General features: G+C 37.3%; 1 protein-coding gene across 1 annotated transcript in view; it reads right to left on the reverse strand.

The window, feature by feature from the left end:
* Window positions 1-1521: 1521 nt before the first annotated feature.
* Window positions 1522-19883, reverse strand: part of LOC136071957 (neuroblast differentiation-associated protein AHNAK-like) — a 36662-nt gene continuing 18300 nt past the window's right edge. The window contains 4 exon segments of the mRNA XM_065800835.1: window positions 1522-1969; window positions 2093-2227; window positions 3576-14974; window positions 14976-18993. Of these exon segments, the coding sequence (XP_065656907.1) occupies window positions 1965-1969; window positions 2093-2227; window positions 3576-14974; window positions 14976-18993 (15557 nt within the window). The 3' untranslated portion in view covers window positions 1522-1964.

Consider the following 19883-nt stretch of genomic DNA (forward strand, 5'->3'; position numbering starts at 1 on the left):
ACCGTTTATTATCAATTTTGATTTTAATTTCAACATTTTTGTAGAAATTGATTTTTTCGGAGATAAAAAAAAAATTTGGTTCAGTTTTTCCGTATAAAAACATGTTAGATTAGCATTTGACCAGTGAACTATACCTTTTAGATTAACATTTTTACATAAAGAATGATACGATTTGTTGGTGCACAAGAGATTTGTACCATCAGCAAACAGATGAACTGAAGAGAAGTGAACTGTGCTGGTTAGGTCGTTAAAGTAAATTAAAAGTAAATGAAGGACCTAGAAAAGAAACTCGAGGAACACCACACAAAACAGATTTATTACTAGAATTAAAATCATTATTAATTACAAATTGTTTTCAACCATATCAAAAGCTTTTTGTAATAGATAAAAACACAACAAAATGACCTGTATCAAGAGCCTTTCTGATTTTTACTGTTAATAGAATGTTTTGATCGAAAACTTTTTAACCAAATGTTAACAGCAGCATTGGCGCAATGATTATGAATTCCGGCCCAGAACCAAGAAATACGAGGTTTGATGCCGGCTCTAGCCAAGTCAGCGACATCGGTAAGACATTGGAACTTCCTAGTTAAATGATCTACCGTGGTGCTCAGCGATAAGACCACAAGATCTTATTGCTGAGCACCACGGTAGATCATTTCGATTTTCCTGTGATAAGACCACAAGGTCTTATCACAGGAAAATCGAAAATCATTTGAATAATTAAATGAGTTTAGAAAAGAGTAAACTCTAGAATATATAAGTTTTTCAAGAAGCTTATGTAAGATTTAAGAGAAATAGGCCTATATTAAGTGCATGAAAGTTTAGAGCCATTTTTAAATATTGGAATAACACAACATAATTTCGAAGTATCAGGAAATATTCCATTTATGAATCAGGTAATAAATAGTTTTGAAAGAATACTTGAAAATTCATAGTTAAAATCTATAAGAATGTTTGTGGGAATGCTGTTTAGACCTAATAATTTTCTTGGATTCAATTTGGATATAATTTTCATGGATTAAATTTCAGGTATATTTGTTAGAGATAATAGTAGACTATGTACATTTGGTACATGTATGAACATAATTAATAAGATCTTTAGATCTTAACATTATTTTGTTGGAAAAGATTGCGCACTTGAATAGATTTTATAATTCCTTTTATATTCCATGATTTAAATCGACAGAAGTTGTCAAATTTTTTGAAATAATTTCGCTAGTTATTAAATTAGAGAAAATATTATCAATGATTGTAGCAGAGTGATCACTTTCACACAGAGCACACAGAGTTTAGATCACTCTGCAACTATCTAGAAGTGATTCTAGTCCACAAAGTAATTCTAATCGGGATATTAGAGTCTCTAAATAAAGATTGGTCTTAACGCGAGAAGAGCTGTACTTAACGCGAGAAGAGCTGTACCTAATGCGAGAAGAGTTGTACCTAACGCGAGAAGAGCTGTACTAAACGCGAGAAGAGCTGTACTTTGCCACTAAAGATATAAGAAGATTACAAAAGTTATTAAAAAATCATTTTTTTTTCTTTAAAAATTTTTCTAAATAATCTATTTAATTCTATAAAAAAAAAAGATAAAAAAAAGAAACTTAAAAAAACACTCGAAAAAAGAAAACATAAAATGCTCACAAAAAAATCCACGGATTTAGCAAAAAGTCAGAATAGAGCAAAATTCAGCATATTTCTGCAAAATTTAGCAAAAAGTTAGAAATAAAAACTTTTAAAAACTTCCTTTTTAAAAAATAATAAATATATTTACATATTTATCATAAATTATCATACTAAGAGTCAAACACAACTTATACAAATGTAAAACCGCCTCTTTTGTTACAAATTCATTTTAAATTTTTTATACCACAAAGTGTCCTTAGAGTCCCAAATAAACATCAGAGCCTAAACAGTAATACTTGCTAAGGTTTTAAACAGTTGCTTGGTTACTTACTCTGGTTTTAATCTAAAAAGAATATTCAAAGTTATTTTTATTAACTGTAATCTAAAAAGAATATTCAAAGTTATTTTTATTAACTGTAATATAATTTATTTTATTGCTATCTACTAAGCTTTAAAGAAAACGTACTTATTGAGAACTTGACAGAGCTTTCTCCAGATATTGAAAAATCACTGGTTATAGTTGATTTTGTTTTTTGAGTGGAATCGCCGTCGGATACGATGTTCTCGCCGGAAATAGCCGACGAAACATTTCCTTCCACAACTAAAAAAAAAACAGCCAGCATATAGGACTGACGAAAAGTCAGGTATTATGTATAATTAGCAAAACACATAGCTCAAAATATATTTGTTACTATATATTGCAATACTTTTATATATATATATATATATATATATATATATATATATATATATATATATATATATATATATATATATATATATATATATATATATATATATATATATATTCTCATTTGAATTAATAACATAATTATATATTGTATGAATTTTAAACCCTTTGTAAAACTATTTGCATTACATTAGAATCACTTATATTACTCTGGAACCTAATTTATATTAATTTATGATAATCGAAAATTTATTCATGTGATGAGAGCTTAATCATGCCATGAAACCTTTATAATGCATTGTTAAATAAAATATGCAGTGGGATTTCAGAAAATTGTATGGAGCTACCCGTTATTCATTTTAAAGCAAGATTATGAAAGATTTTTGGAGAAGAAAAAGGATTTATAGACCTCAAAAATATGATAGCATAATAAAAGAAGTGTCACATTCTAAAGCGGATAAATTTAATTTTAGGTGTTAAATTTAAGTTTAGGTGTTAAATTTAAGTTTAGGTGTTAAATTTAATTTTAAGTGTTAAATTTTAGTTTACGTTTAGGTGATTAATAATAATTGGTCGTTTGTATAATAATAATCAAGGCTGATGTCACTGAAGCATTTCCCCTCACCTTTTGCTATGATACGGTTCTTTGTGTTTAAATCTGGATATTTTGTATAATTTATAAACAAATTCAAAAATATTTAAAATAATTATGCATTATTTTAACAACTTTGTTTTTTCCGTGATAATTGAAAAAATTATAAATTAATTACATATAATAAATTAACTTTAAGAAATTCAACTGTGAAATAATAATTAGTAAAATGGTATAAAAATGATTACTCCAGTCTTCTCCGTTTGATGAGCGCTGTCGCGCTCTTGCAATTTTGCGCTCGCCCACACATCCACCAATGCGGATATGTGGGCGAGCGCTTATTTTATGTTTAGGATACTTGAAGTATCAGTTGACAGTAGTATGTTTGTAATGACGTCAATTAAAAGGTTTTTATGTATGCAGATTTGTACAAAAAGTATACGAAAAAAATTTATATTATTTTTTTTCTTTTCATTTTTTTTTAAAGAAAAAAGTTTTAACAGGTAATAAATTTTATAAATAAATACCAGGAAGAAACATTTATATTGTGTCAACCTAAACTGCTAAAGTAGATACATATATAAGCAAACATAAAAAACAGCAGAAAAATAAATATAAATTATTTTTTTAATTTTCATCAAATTTTTAAACAAAATAAATAGATACCTGTGGGCAGACCACTAGAGTTAGCAGAAGAATGTGTAACCGACAATGTAGAAGATGTATTTTTAGATACAGTTATAACTACATCAGGAATTTCAAAGCAATCGTCTCCTTTAACAGAATGTGAATCTTTCAGATCAGAAGCCTTATCCTCTTTTGAATGAGATTCTGAATCAACTTTTTCAAGGTTATAATTGTCAGAATGCAAATGGAAAAACATACCGATACGCCGAAGAAGACTAGGAGATTTAGGAGATTTTATATGATCATTAGACTTTGGAGAACTTGAAGATTCTATAATTACAAAATCTTGTTTAACGTCACCAATAGAAACTTCTTGCATAAATGCCTTTTTATCTACAGAACTAAGTTTCTTATTTTCTTGATTTCTATCATCAGAAAGTGACTGGGATTTAGGTTTAGGTTCATTTTTTTGAAAGTACTTTTGCAAAAATGATGCTGATCTTGGACTTGCATTAACAGATAAATCTTGATTGTCAATTAAAGAATTCTCACCGATATCTATAGCAACGAAAGAGTCTGAAGGAGCAATTTCACCAGATGGTTGGTTAAATTCAATATGAGAATCTAACTTAGGAGACTCAACAGATGGCTTATCCAAAGAACAAAAAAAATTTGAATTATTTTTCAATTTCTTGTTATTACCAAACAAATGACGCTTTTTATCTTTCTTAGACAACTTATCGCTATACTCTGAAACATCAGAAAGAGTAACATTCAATTTATCACCAGATAAATGAGCCTCAGGAATATCACTTTTAGATCTTGAGGAAAGTGGATCAACTGAAACATCAGATTTTATTGTACCACCAGAAACAACATCAGAAACACAAGAATCTGCTTTACTACTTCCACCAAACTTTGGCATCTTTAGTTTAAAACCGAAGGATGACTTATCCTTATCTTTCCTTTTTTTAACAACTTTATCTATTTCAATAACAGCAGGAGAAGAATCGCTAGAAATATTTGAAATATTAGAGCTAATGTTTACCCCTTTATCATCAAAACCAGAAAAACTTCCTTTATCATGAGAAGAATTTGTGTCAACATTGCCTGAAGGCAATTTAGCAGAAACATCAACATCAGGTCCTTCAACTTTAGATTTCAAATGGGGTACATCCACATCAGCAGATATTCCACCTTTCAACTTTCCATCAACATCAACTTCTGGACCATGTATATCTGCTTTACCACTTCCGCCAAACTTTGACATCTTCATTCCAAATCCGAATCCAGACTTGTCCTTTTTCTTTTTACCTTTCTCGCTGTCATCGTCAGAATCAGAGTCTTCGCCAGTATCTTTCTTCTTTTTACCACTAACGTTCAATCCGAGTCCGCCTTTAACATCAATACCAGGAATGCTTCCTTTACCATGCGGAGCATTGATATCAACATTGCCTGAAGGCAATTTAGCAGAAACATCAACATCAGGTCCTTCAACTTTAGATTTCAAATGGGGTACATCCACATCAGCAGATATTCCACCTTTCAAATTTCCATCAACATCAACTTCTGGACAATGTTTATGACCTTTCACACTTCCACCAAACTTTGGCATCTTCATTCCAAATCCGAATCCAGATTTGTCCTTTTTCCTTTTACCTTTCTCCCTGTCATCGTCAGAATCAGAGTCTTCGCCAGTATCTTTCTTCTTTTTACCACTAACGTTCAATCCGAGTCCGCCTTTAACATCAGTACCAGGAATGCTTCCTTTACCATGCGGAGCATTGATATCAACATTGCCTGAAGGCAATTTAGCAGAAACATCAACATCAGGTCCTTCAACTTTAGATTTCAAATGGGGTACATCCACAACAGCAGATATTCCACCTTTCAAATTTCCATCAACATCAACTTCTGGACAATGTTTATGACCTTTCACACTTCCACCAAACTTTGGCATCTTCATTCCAAATCCGAATCCAGATTTGTCCTTTTTCCTTTTACCTTTCTCCCTGTCATCGTCAGAATCAGAGTCTTCGCCAGTATCTTTCTTCTTTTTACCACTAACGTTCAATCCGAGTCCGCCTTTAACATCAGTACCAGGAATGCTTCCTTTACCATGCGGAGCATTGATATCAACATTGCCTGAAGGCAATTTAGCAGAAACATCAACATCAGGTCCTTCAACTTTAGATTTCAAATGGGGTACATCCACATCAGCAGATATTCCACCTTTCAACTTTCCATCAACATCAACTTCTGGACCATGTATATCTGCTTTACCACTTCCGCCAAACTTTGGCATCTTCATTCCAAATCCGAATCCAGACTTGTCCTTTTTCTTTTTACCTTTCTCGCTGTCATCGTCAGAATCAGAGTCTTCGCCAGTATCTTTCTTCTTTTTACCACTAACGTTCAATCCGAGTCCGCCTTTAACATCAATACCAGGAATGCTTCCTTTACCATGCGGAGCATTGATATCAACATTGCCTGAAGGCAATTTAGCAGAAACATCAACATCAGGTCCTTCAACTTTAGATTTCAAATGGGGTACATCCACATCAGCAGATATTCCACCTTTCAACTTTCCATCAACATCAACTTCTGGACCATGTATATCTGCTTTACCACTTCCGCCAAACTTTGGCATCTTCATTCCAAATCCGAATCCAGACTTGTCCTTTTTCTTTTTACCTTTCTCGCTGTCATCGTCAGAATCAGAGTCTTCGCCAGTATCTTTCTTCTTTTTACCACTAACGTTCAATCCGAGTCCGCCTTTAACATCAATACCAGGAATGCTTCCTTTACCATGCGGAGCATTGATATCAACATTGCCTGAAGGCAATTTAGCAGAAACATCAACATCAGGTCCTTCAACTTTAGATTTCAAATGGGGTACATCCACATCAGCAGATATTCCACCTTTCAACTTTCCATCAACATCAACTTCTGGACCATGTATATCTGCTTTACCACTTCCGCCAAACTTTGGCATCTTCATTCCAAATCCGAATCCAGACTTGTCCTTTTTCTTTTTACCTTTCTCGCTGTCATCGTCAGAATCAGAGTCTTCGCCAGTATCTTTCTTCTTTTTACCACTAACGTTCAATCCGAGTCCGCCTTTAACATCAATACCAGGAATGCTTCCTTTACCATGCGGAGCATTGATATCAACATTGCCTGAAGGCAATTTAGCAGAAACATCAACATCAGGTCCTTCAACTTTAGATTTCAAATGGGGTACATCCACATCAGCAGATATTCCACCTTTCAACTTTCCATCAACATCAACTTCTGGACCATGTATATCTGCTTTACCACTTCCGCCAAACTTTGGCATCTTCATTCCAAATCCGAATCCAGACTTGTCCTTTTTCTTTTTACCTTTCTCGCTGTCATCGTCAGAATCAGAGTCTTCGCCAGTATCTTTCTTCTTTTTACCACTAACGTTCAATCCGAGTCCGCCTTTAACATCAATACCAGGAATGCTTCCTTTACCATGCGGAGCATTGATATCAACATTGCCTGAAGGCAATTTAGCAGAAACATCAACATCAGGTCCTTCAACTTTAGATTTCAAATGGGGTACATCCACATCAGCAGATATTCCACCTTTCAACTTTCCATCAACATCAACTTCTGGACCATGTATATCTGCTTTACCACTTCCGCCAAACTTTGGCATCTTCATTCCAAATCCGAATCCAGACTTGTCCTTTTTCTTTTTACCTTTCTCGCTGTCATCGTCAGAATCAGAGTCTTCGCCAGTATCTTTCTTCTTTTTACCACTAACGTTCAATCCGAGTCCGCCTTTAACATCAATACCAGGAATGCTTCCTTTACCATGCGGAGCATTGATATCAACATTGCCTGAAGGCAATTTAGCAGAAACATCAACATCAGGTCCTTCAACTTTAGATTTCAAATGGGGTACATCCACATCAGCAGATATTCCACCTTTCAACTTTCCATCAACATCAACTTCTGGACCATGTATATCTGCTTTACCACTTCCGCCAAACTTTGGCATCTTCATTCCAAATCCGAATCCAGACTTGTCCTTTTTCTTTTTACCTTTCTCGCTGTCATCGTCAGAATCAGAGTCTTCGCCAGTATCTTTCTTCTTTTTACCACTAACGTTCAATCCGAGTCCGCCTTTAACATCAATACCAGGAATGCTTCCTTTACCATGCGGAGCATTGATATCAACATTGCCTGAAGGCAATTTAGCAGAAACATCAACATCAGGTCCTTCAACTTTAGATTTCAAATGGGGTACATCCACATCAGCAGATATTCCACCTTTCAACTTTCCATCAACATCAACTTCTGGACCATGTATATCTGCTTTACCACTTCCGCCAAACTTTGGCATCTTCATTCCAAATCCGAATCCAGACTTGTCCTTTTTCTTTTTACCTTTCTCGCTGTCATCGTCAGAATCAGAGTCTTCGCCAGTATCTTTCTTCTTTTTACCACTAACGTTCAATCCGAGTCCGCCTTTAACATCAATACCAGGAATGCTTCCTTTACCATGCGGAGCATTGATATCAACATTGCCTGAAGGCAATTTAGCAGAAACATCAACATCAGGTCCTTCAACTTTAGATTTCAAATGGGGTACATCCACATCAGCAGATATTCCACCTTTCAACTTTCCATCAACATCAACTTCTGGACCATGTATATCTGCTTTACCACTTCCGCCAAACTTTGGCATCTTCATTCCAAATCCGAATCCAGACTTGTCCTTTTTCTTTTTACCTTTCTCGCTGTCATCGTCAGAATCAGAGTCTTCGCCAGTATCTTTCTTCTTTTTACCACTAACGTTCAATCCGAGTCCGCCTTTAACATCAATACCAGGAATGCTTCCTTTACCATGCGGAGCATTGATATCAACATTGCCTGAAGGCAATTTAGCAGAAACATCAACATCAGGTCCTTCAACTTTAGATTTCAAATGGGGTACATCCACATCAGCAGATATTCCACCTTTCAACTTTCCATCAACATCAACTTCTGGACCATGTATATCTGCTTTACCACTTCCGCCAAACTTTGGCATCTTCATTCCAAATCCGAATCCAGACTTGTCCTTTTTCTTTTTACCTTTCTCGCTGTCATCGTCAGAATCAGAGTCTTCGCCAGTATCTTTCTTCTTTTTACCACTAACGTTCAATCCGAGTCCGCCTTTAACATCAATACCAGGAATGCTTCCTTTACCATGCGGAGCATTGATATCAACATTGCCTGAAGGCAATTTAGCAGAAACATCAACATCAGGTCCTTCAACTTTAGATTTCAAATGGGGTACATCCACATCAGCAGATATTCCACCTTTCAACTTTCCATCAACATCAACTTCTGGACCATGTATATCTGCTTTACCACTTCCGCCAAACTTTGGCATCTTCATTCCAAATCCGAATCCAGACTTGTCCTTTTTCTTTTTACCTTTCTCGCTGTCATCGTCAGAATCAGAGTCTTCGCCAGTATCTTTCTTCTTTTTACCACTAACGTTCAATCCGAGTCCGCCTTTAACATCAATACCAGGAATGCTTCCTTTACCATGCGGAGCATTGATATCAACATTGCCTGAAGGCAATTTAGCAGAAACATCAACATCAGGTCCTTCAACTTTAGATTTCAAATGGGGTACATCCACATCAGCAGATATTCCACCTTTCAACTTTCCATCAACATCAACTTCTGGACCATGTATATCTGCTTTACCACTTCCGCCAAACTTTGGCATCTTCATTCCAAATCCGAATCCAGACTTGTCCTTTTTCTTTTTACCTTTCTCGCTGTCATCGTCAGAATCAGAGTCTTCGCCAGTATCTTTCTTCTTTTTACCACTAACGTTCAATCCGAGTCCGCCTTTAACATCAATACCAGGAATGCTTCCTTTACCATGCGGAGCATTGATATCAACATTGCCTGAAGGCAATTTAGCAGAAACATCAACATCAGGTCCTTCAACTTTAGATTTCAAATGGGGTACATCCACATCAGCAGATATTCCACCTTTCAACTTTCCATCAACATCAACTTCTGGACCATGTATATCTGCTTTACCACTTCCGCCAAACTTTGGCATCTTCATTCCAAATCCGAATCCAGACTTGTCCTTTTTCTTTTTACCTTTCTCGCTGTCATCGTCAGAATCAGAGTCTTCGCCAGTATCTTTCTTCTTTTTACCACTAACGTTCAATCCGAGTCCGCCTTTAACATCAATACCAGGAATGCTTCCTTTACCATGCGGAGCATTGATATCAACATTGCCTGAAGGCAATTTAGCAGAAACATCAACATCAGGTCCTTCAACTTTAGATTTCAAATGGGGTACATCCACATCAGCAGATATTCCACCTTTCAACTTTCCATCAACATCAACTTCTGGACCATGTATATCTGCTTTACCACTTCCGCCAAACTTTGGCATCTTCATTCCAAATCCGAATCCAGACTTGTCCTTTTTCTTTTTACCTTTCTCGCTGTCATCGTCAGAATCAGAGTCTTCGCCAGTATCTTTCTTCTTTTTACCACTAACGTTCAATCCGAGTCCGCCTTTAACATCAATACCAGGAATGCTTCCTTTACCATGCGGAGCATTGATATCAACATTGCCTGAAGGCAATTTAGCAGAAACATCAACATCAGGTCCTTCAACTTTAGATTTCAAATGGGGTACATCCACATCAGCAGATATTCCACCTTTCAACTTTCCATCAACATCAACTTCTGGACCATGTATATCTGCTTTACCACTTCCGCCAAACTTTGGCATCTTCATTCCAAATCCGAATCCAGACTTGTCCTTTTTCTTTTTACCTTTCTCGCTGTCATCGTCAGAATCAGAGTCTTCGCCAGTATCTTTCTTCTTTTTACCACTAACGTTCAATCCGAGTCCGCCTTTAACATCAATACCAGGAATGCTTCCTTTACCATGCGGAGCATTGATATCAACATTGCCTGAAGGCAATTTAGCAGAAACATCAACATCAGGTCCTTCAACTTTAGATTTCAAATGGGGTACATCCACATCAGCAGATATTCCACCTTTCAACTTTCCATCAACATCAACTTCTGGACCATGTATATCTGCTTTACCACTTCCGCCAAACTTTGGCATCTTCATTCCAAATCCGAATCCAGACTTGTCCTTTTTCTTTTTACCTTTCTCGCTGTCATCGTCAGAATCAGAGTCTTCGCCAGTATCTTTCTTCTTTTTACCACTAACGTTCAATCCGAGTCCGCCTTTAACATCAATACCAGGAATGCTTCCTTTACCATGCGGAGCATTGATATCAACATTGCCTGAAGGCAATTTAGCAGAAACATCAACATCAGGTCCTTCAACTTTAGATTTCAAATGGGGTACATCCACATCAGCAGATATTCCACCTTTCAACTTTCCATCAACATCAACTTCTGGACCATGTATATCTGCTTTACCACTTCCGCCAAACTTTGGCATCTTCATTCCAAATCCGAATCCAGACTTGTCCTTTTTCTTTTTACCTTTCTCGCTGTCATCGTCAGAATCAGAGTCTTCGCCAGTATCTTTCTTCTTTTTACCACTAACGTTCAATCCGAGTCCGCCTTTAACATCAATACCAGGAATGCTTCCTTTACCATGCGGAGCATTGATATCAACATTGCCTGAAGGCAATTTAGCAGAAACATCAACATCAGGTCCTTCAACTTTAGATTTCAAATGGGGTACATCCACATCAGCAGATATTCCACCTTTCAACTTTCCATCAACATCAACTTCTGGACCATGTATATCTGCTTTACCACTTCCGCCAAACTTTGGCATCTTCATTCCAAATCCGAATCCAGACTTGTCCTTTTTCTTTTTACCTTTCTCGCTGTCATCGTCAGAATCAGAGTCTTCGCCAGTATCTTTCTTCTTTTTACCACTAACGTTCAATCCGAGTCCGCCTTTAACATCAATACCAGGAATGCTTCCTTTACCATGCGGAGCATTGATATCAACATTGCCTGAAGGCAATTTAGCAGAAACATCAACATCAGGTCCTTCAACTTTAGATTTCAAATGGGGTACATCCACATCAGCAGATATTCCACCTTTCAACTTTCCATCAACATCAACTTCTGGACCATGTATATCTGCTTTACCACTTCCGCCAAACTTTGGCATCTTCATTCCAAATCCGAATCCAGACTTGTCCTTTTTCTTTTTACCTTTCTCGCTGTCATCGTCAGAATCAGAGTCTTCGCCAGTATCTTTCTTCTTTTTACCACTAACGTTCAATCCGAGTCCGCCTTTAACATCAATACCAGGAATGCTTCCTTTACCATGCGGAGCATTGATATCAACATTGCCTGAAGGCAATTTAGCAGAAACATCAACATCAGGTCCTTCAACTTTAGATTTCAAATGGGGTACATCCACATCAGCAGATATTCCACCTTTCAACTTTCCATCAACATCAACTTCTGGACCATGTATATCTGCTTTACCACTTCCGCCAAACTTTGGCATCTTCATTCCAAATCCGAATCCAGACTTGTCCTTTTTCTTTTTACCTTTCTCGCTGTCATCGTCAGAATCAGAGTCTTCGCCAGTATCTTTCTTCTTTTTACCACTAACGTTCAATCCGAGTCCGCCTTTAACATCAATACCAGGAATGCTTCCTTTACCATGCGGAGCATTGATATCAACATTGCCTGAAGGCAATTTAGCAGAAACATCAACATCAGGTCCTTCAACTTTAGATTTCAAATGGGGTACATCCACATCAGCAGATATTCCACCTTTCAACTTTCCATCAACATCAACTTCTGGACCATGTATATCTGCTTTACCACTTCCGCCAAACTTTGGCATCTTCATTCCAAATCCGAATCCAGACTTGTCCTTTTTCTTTTTACCTTTCTCGCTGTCATCGTCAGAATCAGAGTCTTCGCCAGTATCTTTCTTCTTTTTACCACTAACGTTCAATCCGAGTCCGCCTTTAACATCAATACCAGGAATGCTTCCTTTACCATGCGGAGCATTGATATCAACATTGCCTGAAGGCAATTTAGCAGAAACATCAACATCAGGTCCTTCAACTTTAGATTTCAAATGGGGTACATCCACATCAGCAGATATTCCACCTTTCAACTTTCCATCAACATCAACTTCTGGACCATGTATATCTGCTTTACCACTTCCGCCAAACTTTGGCATCTTCATTCCAAATCCGAATCCAGACTTGTCCTTTTTCTTTTTACCTTTCTCGCTGTCATCGTCAGAATCAGAGTCTTCGCCAGTATCTTTCTTCTTTTTACCACTAACGTTCAATCCGAGTCCGCCTTTAACATCAATACCAGGAATGCTTCCTTTACCATGCGGAGCATTGATATCAACATTGCCTGAAGGCAATTTAGCAGAAACATCAACATCAGGTCCTTCAACTTTAGATTTCAAATGGGGTACATCCACATCAGCAGATATTCCACCTTTCAACTTTCCATCAACATCAACTTCTGGACCATGTATATCTGCTTTACCACTTCCGCCAAACTTTGGCATCTTCATTCCAAATCCGAATCCAGACTTGTCCTTTTTCTTTTTACCTTTCTCGCTGTCATCGTCAGAATCAGAGTCTTCGCCAGTATCTTTCTTCTTTTTACCACTAACGTTCAATCCGAGTCCGCCTTTAACATCAATACCAGGAATGCTTCCTTTACCATGCGGAGCATTGATATCAACATTGCCTGAAGGCAATTTAGCAGAAACATCAACATCAGGTCCTTCAACTTTAGATTTCAAATGGGGTACATCCACATCAGCAGATATTCCACCTTTCAACTTTCCATCAACATCAACTTCTGGACCATGTATATCTGCTTTACCACTTCCGCCAAACTTTGGCATCTTCATTCCAAATCCGAATCCAGACTTGTCCTTTTTCTTTTTACCTTTCTCGCTGTCATCGTCAGAATCAGAGTCTTCGCCAGTATCTTTCTTCTTTTTACCACTAACGTTCAATCCGAGTCCGCCTTTAACATCAATACCAGGAATGCTTCCTTTACCATGCGGAGCATTGATATCAACATTGCCTGAAGGCAATTTAGCAGAAACATCAACATCAGGTCCTTCAACTTTAGATTTCAAATGGGGTACATCCACATCAGCAGATATTCCACCTTTCAACTTTCCATCAACATCAACTTCTGGACCATGTATATCTGCTTTACCACTTCCGCCAAACTTTGGCATCTTCATTCCAAATCCGAATCCAGACTTGTCCTTTTTCTTTTTACCTTTCTCGCTGTCATCGTCAGAATCAGAGTCTTCGCCAGTATCTTTCTTCTTTTTACCACTAACGTTCAATCCGAGTCCGCCTTTAACATCAATACCAGGAATGCTTCCTTTACCATGCGGAGCATTGATATCAACATTGCCTGAAGGCAATTTAGCAGAAACATCAACATCAGGTCCTTCAACTTTAGATTTCAAATGGGGTACATCCACATCAGCAGATATTCCACCTTTCAACTTTCCATCAACATCAACTTCTGGACCATGTATATCTGCTTTACCACTTCCGCCAAACTTTGGCATCTTCATTCCAAATCCGAATCCAGACTTGTCCTTTTTCTTTTTACCTTTCTCGCTGTCATCGTCAGAATCAGAGTCTTCGCCAGTATCTTTCTTCTTTTTACCACTAACGTTCAATCCGAGTCCGCCTTTAACATCAATACCAGGAATGCTTCCTTTACCATGCGGAGCATTGATATCAACATTGCCTGAAGGCAATTTAGCAGAAACATCAACATCAGGTCCTTCAACTTTAGATTTCAAATGGGGTACATCCACATCAGCAGATATTCCACCTTTCAACTTTCCATCAACATCAACTTCTGGACCATGTATATCTGCTTTACCACTTCCGCCAAACTTTGGCATCTTCATTCCAAATCCGAATCCAGACTTGTCCTTTTTCTTTTTACCTTTCTCGCTGTCATCGTCAGAATCAGAGTCTTCGCCAGTATCTTTCTTCTTTTTACCACTAACGTTCAATCCGAGTCCGCCTTTAACATCAATACCAGGAATGCTTCCTTTACCATGCGGAGCATTGATATCAACATTGCCTGAAGGCAATTTAGCAGAAACATCAACATCAGGTCCTTCAACTTTAGATTTCAAATGGGGTACATCCACATCAGCAGATATTCCACCTTTCAACTTTCCATCAACATCAACTTCTGGACCATGTATATCTGCTTTACCACTTCCGCCAAACTTTGGCATCTTCATTCCAAATCCGAATCCAGACTTGTCCTTTTTCTTTTTACCTTTCTCGCTGTCATCGTCAGAATCAGAGTCTTCGCCAGTATCTTTCTTCTTTTTACCACTAACGTTCAATCCGAGTCCGCCTTTAACATCAATACCAGGAATGCTTCCTTTACCATGCGCCTTTACCATGCGGAGCATTGATATCAACATTGCCTGAAGGCAATTTAGCAGAAACATCAACATCAGGTCCTTCAACTTTAGATTTCAAATGGGGTACATCCACATCAGCAGATATTCCACCTTTCAACTTTCCATCAACATCAACTTCTGGACCATGTATATCTGCTTTACCACTTCCGCCAAACTTTGGCATCTTCATTCCAAATCCGAATCCAGACTTGTCCTTTTTCTTTTTACCTTTCTCGCTGTCATCGTCAGAATCAGAGTCTTCGCCAGTATCTTTCTTCTTTTTACCACTAACGTTCAATCCGAGTCCGCCTTTAACATCAATACCAGGAATGCTTCCTTTACCATGCGGAGCATTGATATCAACATTGCCTGAAGGCAATTTAGCAGAAACATCAACATCAGGTCCTTCAACTTTAGATTTCAAATGGGGTACATCCACATCAGCAGATATTCCACCTTTCAACTTTCCATCAACATCAACTTCTGGACCATGTATATCTGCTTTACCACTTCCGCCAAACTTTGGCATCTTCATTCCAAATCCGAATCCAGACTTGTCCTTTTTCTTTTTACCTTTCTCGCTGTCATCGTCAGAATCAGAGTCTTCGCCAGTATCTTTCTTCTTTTTACCACTAACGTTCAATCCGAGTCCGCCTTTAACATCAATACCAGGAATGCTTCCTTTACCATGCGGAGCATTGATATCAACATTGCCTGAAGGCAATTTAGCAGAAACATCAACATCAGGTCCTTCAACTTTAGATTTCAAATGGGGTACATCCACATCAGCAGATATTCCACCTTTCAACTTTCCATCAACATCAACTTCTGGACCATGTATATCTGCTTTACCACTTCCGCCAAACTTTGGCATCTTCATTCCAAATCCGAATCCAGACTTGTCCTTTTTCTTTTTACCTTTCTCGCTGTCATCGTCAGAATCAGAGTCTTCGCCAGTATCTTTCTTCTTTTTACCACTAACGTTCAATCCGAGTCCGCCTTTAACATCAATACCAGGAATGCTTCCTTTACCATGCGGAGCATTGATATCAACATTGCCTGAAGGCAATTTAGCAGAAACATCAACATCAGGTCCTTCAACTTTAGATTTCAAATGGGGTACATCCACATCAGCAGATATTCCACCTTTCAACTTTCCATCAACATCAACTTCTGGACCATGTATATCTGCTTTACCACTTCCGCCAAACTTTGGCATCTTCATTCCAAATCCGAATCCAGACTTGTCCTTTTTCTTTTTACCTTTCTCGCTGTCATCGTCAGAATCAGAGTCTTCGCCAGTATCTTTCTTCTTTTTACCACTAACGTTCAATCCGAGTCCGCCTTTAACATCAATACCAGGAATGCTTCCTTTACCATGCGGAGCATTGATATCAACATTGCCTGAAGGCAATTTAGCAGAAACATCAACATCAGGTCCTTCAACTTTAGATTTCAAATGGGGTACATCCACATCAGCAGATATTCCACCTTTCAACTTTCCATCAACATCAACTTCTGGACCATGTATATCTGCTTTACCACTTCCGCCAAACTTTGGCATCTTCATTCCAAATCCGAATCCAGACTTGTCCTTTTTCTTTTTACCTTTCTCGCTGTCATCGTCAGAATCAGAGTCTTCGCCAGTATCTTTCTTCTTTTTACCACTAACGTTCAATCCGAGTCCGCCTTTAACATCAATACCAGGAATGCTTCCTTTACCATGCGGAGCATTGATATCAACATTGCCTGAAGGCAATTTAGCAGAAACATCAACATCAGGTCCTTCAACTTTAGATTTCAAATGGGGTACATCCACATCAGCAGATATTCCACCTTTCAACTTTCCATCAACATCAACTTCTGGACCATGTATATCTGCTTTACCACTTCCGCCAAACTTTGGCATCTTCATTCCAAATCCGAATCCAGACTTGTCCTTTTTCTTTTTACCTTTCTCGCTGTCATCGTCAGAATCAGAGTCTTCGCCAGTATCTTTCTTCTTTTTACCACTAACGTTCAATCCGAGTCCGCCTTTAACATCAATACCAGGAATGCTTCCTTTACCATGCGGAGCATTGATATCAACATTGCCTGAAGGCAATTTAGCAGAAACATCAACATCAGGTCCTTCAACTTTAGATTTCAAATGGGGTACATCCACATCAGCAGATATTCCACCTTTCAACTTTCCATCAACATCAACTTCTGGACCATGTATATCTGCTTTACCACTTCCGCCAAACTTTGGCATCTTCATTCCAAATCCGAATCCAGACTTGTCCTTTTTCTTTTTACCTTTCTCGCTGTCATCGTCAGAATCAGAGTCTTCGCCAGTATCTTTCTTCTTTTTACCACTAACGTTCAATCCGAGTCCGCCTTTAACATCAATACCAGGAATGCTTCCTTTACCATGCGGAGCATTGATATCAACATTGCCTGAAGGCAATTTAGCAGAAACATCAACATCAGGTCCTTCAACTTTAGATTTCAAATGGGGTACATCCACATCAGCAGATATTCCACCTTTCAACTTTCCATCAACATCAACTTCTGGACCATGTATATCTGCTTTACCACTTCCGCCAAACTTTGGCATCTTCATTCCAAATCCGAATCCAGACTTGTCCTTTTTCTTTTTACCTTTCTCGCTGTCATCGTCAGAATCAGAGTCTTCGCCAGTATCTTTCTTCTTTTTACCACTAACGTTCAATCCGAGTCCGCCTTTAACATCAATACCAGGAATGCTTCCTTTACCATGCGGAGCATTGATATCAACATTGCCTGAAGGCAATTTAGCAGAAACATCAACATCAGGTCCTTCAACTTTAGATTTCAAATGGGGTACATCCACATCAGCAGATATTCCACCTTTCAACTTTCCATCAACATCAACTTCTGGACCATGTATATCTGCTTTACCACTTCCGCCAAACTTTGGCATCTTCATTCCAAATCCGAATCCAGACTTGTCCTTTTTCTTTTTACCTTTCTCGCTGTCATCGTCAGAATCAGAGTCTTCGCCAGTATCTTTCTTCTTTTTACCACTAACGTTCAATCCGAGTCCGCCTTTAACATCAATACCAGGAATGCTTCCTTTACCATGCGGAGCATTGATATCAACATTGCCTGAAGGCAATTTAGCAGAAACATCAACATCAGGTCCTTCAACTTTAGATTTCAAATGGGGTACATCCACATCAGCAGATATTCCACCTTTCAACTTTCCATCAACATCAACTTCTGGACCATGTATATCTGCTTTACCACTTCCGCCAAACTTTGGCATCTTCATTCCAAATCCGAATCCAGACTTGTCCTTTTTCTTTTTACCTTTCTCGCTGTCATCGTCAGAATCAGAGTCTTCGCCAGTATCTTTCTTCTTTTTACCACTAACGTTCAATCCGAGTCCGCCTTTAACATCAATACCAGGAATGCTTCCTTTACCATGCGGAGCATTGATATCAACATTGCCTGAAGGCAATTTAGCAGAAACATCAACATCAGGTCCTTCAACTTTAGATTTCAAATGGGGTACATCCACATCAGCAGATATTCCACCTTTCAACTTTCCATCAACATCAACTTCTGGACCATGTATATCTGCTTTACCACTTCCGCCAAACTTTGGCATCTTCATTCCAAATCCGAATCCAGACTTGTCCTTTTTCTTTTTACCTTTCTCGCTGTCATCGTCAGAATCAGAGTCTTCGCCAGTATCTTTCTTCTTTTTACCACTAACGTTCAATCCGAGTCCACTAATAGAAAAGTTTATTTGCGGGGTTTTATTTTTATGAACAGTAATGTAAGGCTCTTTATCTTCATCTGCTATGATTTCAAAAGTATCAAATGACATTGATTCAAGATTATTTTCTCTGATCAATGGAGAAATTTCCTCCTCAAAAACATGTAAACTTTTGTTTTCACGTGAATTAATAACCACATGTAGATTATCGTTACATGGTGAGGCTATATGTTTATGTTCGACATTTTGTTCTTTTGGTGACACTAAATTTATTTAATAATACTTTTAATTTAATTTTATTAGATATACTTGCATTTAAAGTCGTTTAATATTTATAAAGTATCCATAAATAATTTATTTTTAATATGTATATATATTATATGGTATTAAAAAAAAAATAGTACTCTAAAATAAAATCATAATTTTAAGAATTGCATAAATAAAATGAGTTTTCTGGTAAAACTTTCAAACTTTTAATTAGTTATCTAATTAAGTGTTGTTTGTTGAATGTCAATTGAATGTTTTTTTTTAAATATCATTTCAAATATTGTTTTAAGAATTTATTTGTGTATTGATGAATTAATTGCTTTCTAAACCTATTGAATTTTATTTAATTGGTCTATTGATACTTTTAATAGACTGCAAAAAAAACAATTGCACAGTTTAAAAATAATGTCAAATCGATCAAATTCCATGAAAGTTAATATTTAATGGGGCTTCCTTTGACCTTGATGCCCTTTGCTAGACAATATGGCATTGGGTTTACCATGTTTTGGGTCTTTTCTGTTGTTATATTGCCCTTGCGCTTATTATAGCTTCTTTTAAGTCATCTTTGCATCTATTTGCTTGGTCGTCAATTTTCATGATTAAAATATACCACAAATTTTCTATTGGATTCCGGACTTTGAGACAGCCATTTCAAAATATTGATGTTATTTGTCTCAAAGTATACTTTCATTTTTTTAATTGTTAAGAAGCATAATTTGATTGAAACTATTGCTAGTGTGGTAGGTAGAGGACAAAAATTCATGACTGCCAGTGCAATTGATCGAAATAGCATCATTAATACGAAGAAAAACAGATTTGTTTTTGCAGCTAAATTAGCTTTAAAAATTCAAGAAGATCACAACACCAGTGACTCCTCAAACAATCA

Source organism: Hydra vulgaris, chromosome 07, assembly GCF_038396675.1.
Source record: "Hydra vulgaris chromosome 07, alternate assembly HydraT2T_AEP".
In the NCBI taxonomy this organism is placed as follows: Eukaryota; Metazoa; Cnidaria; class Hydrozoa; order Anthoathecata; family Hydridae; genus Hydra; species Hydra vulgaris.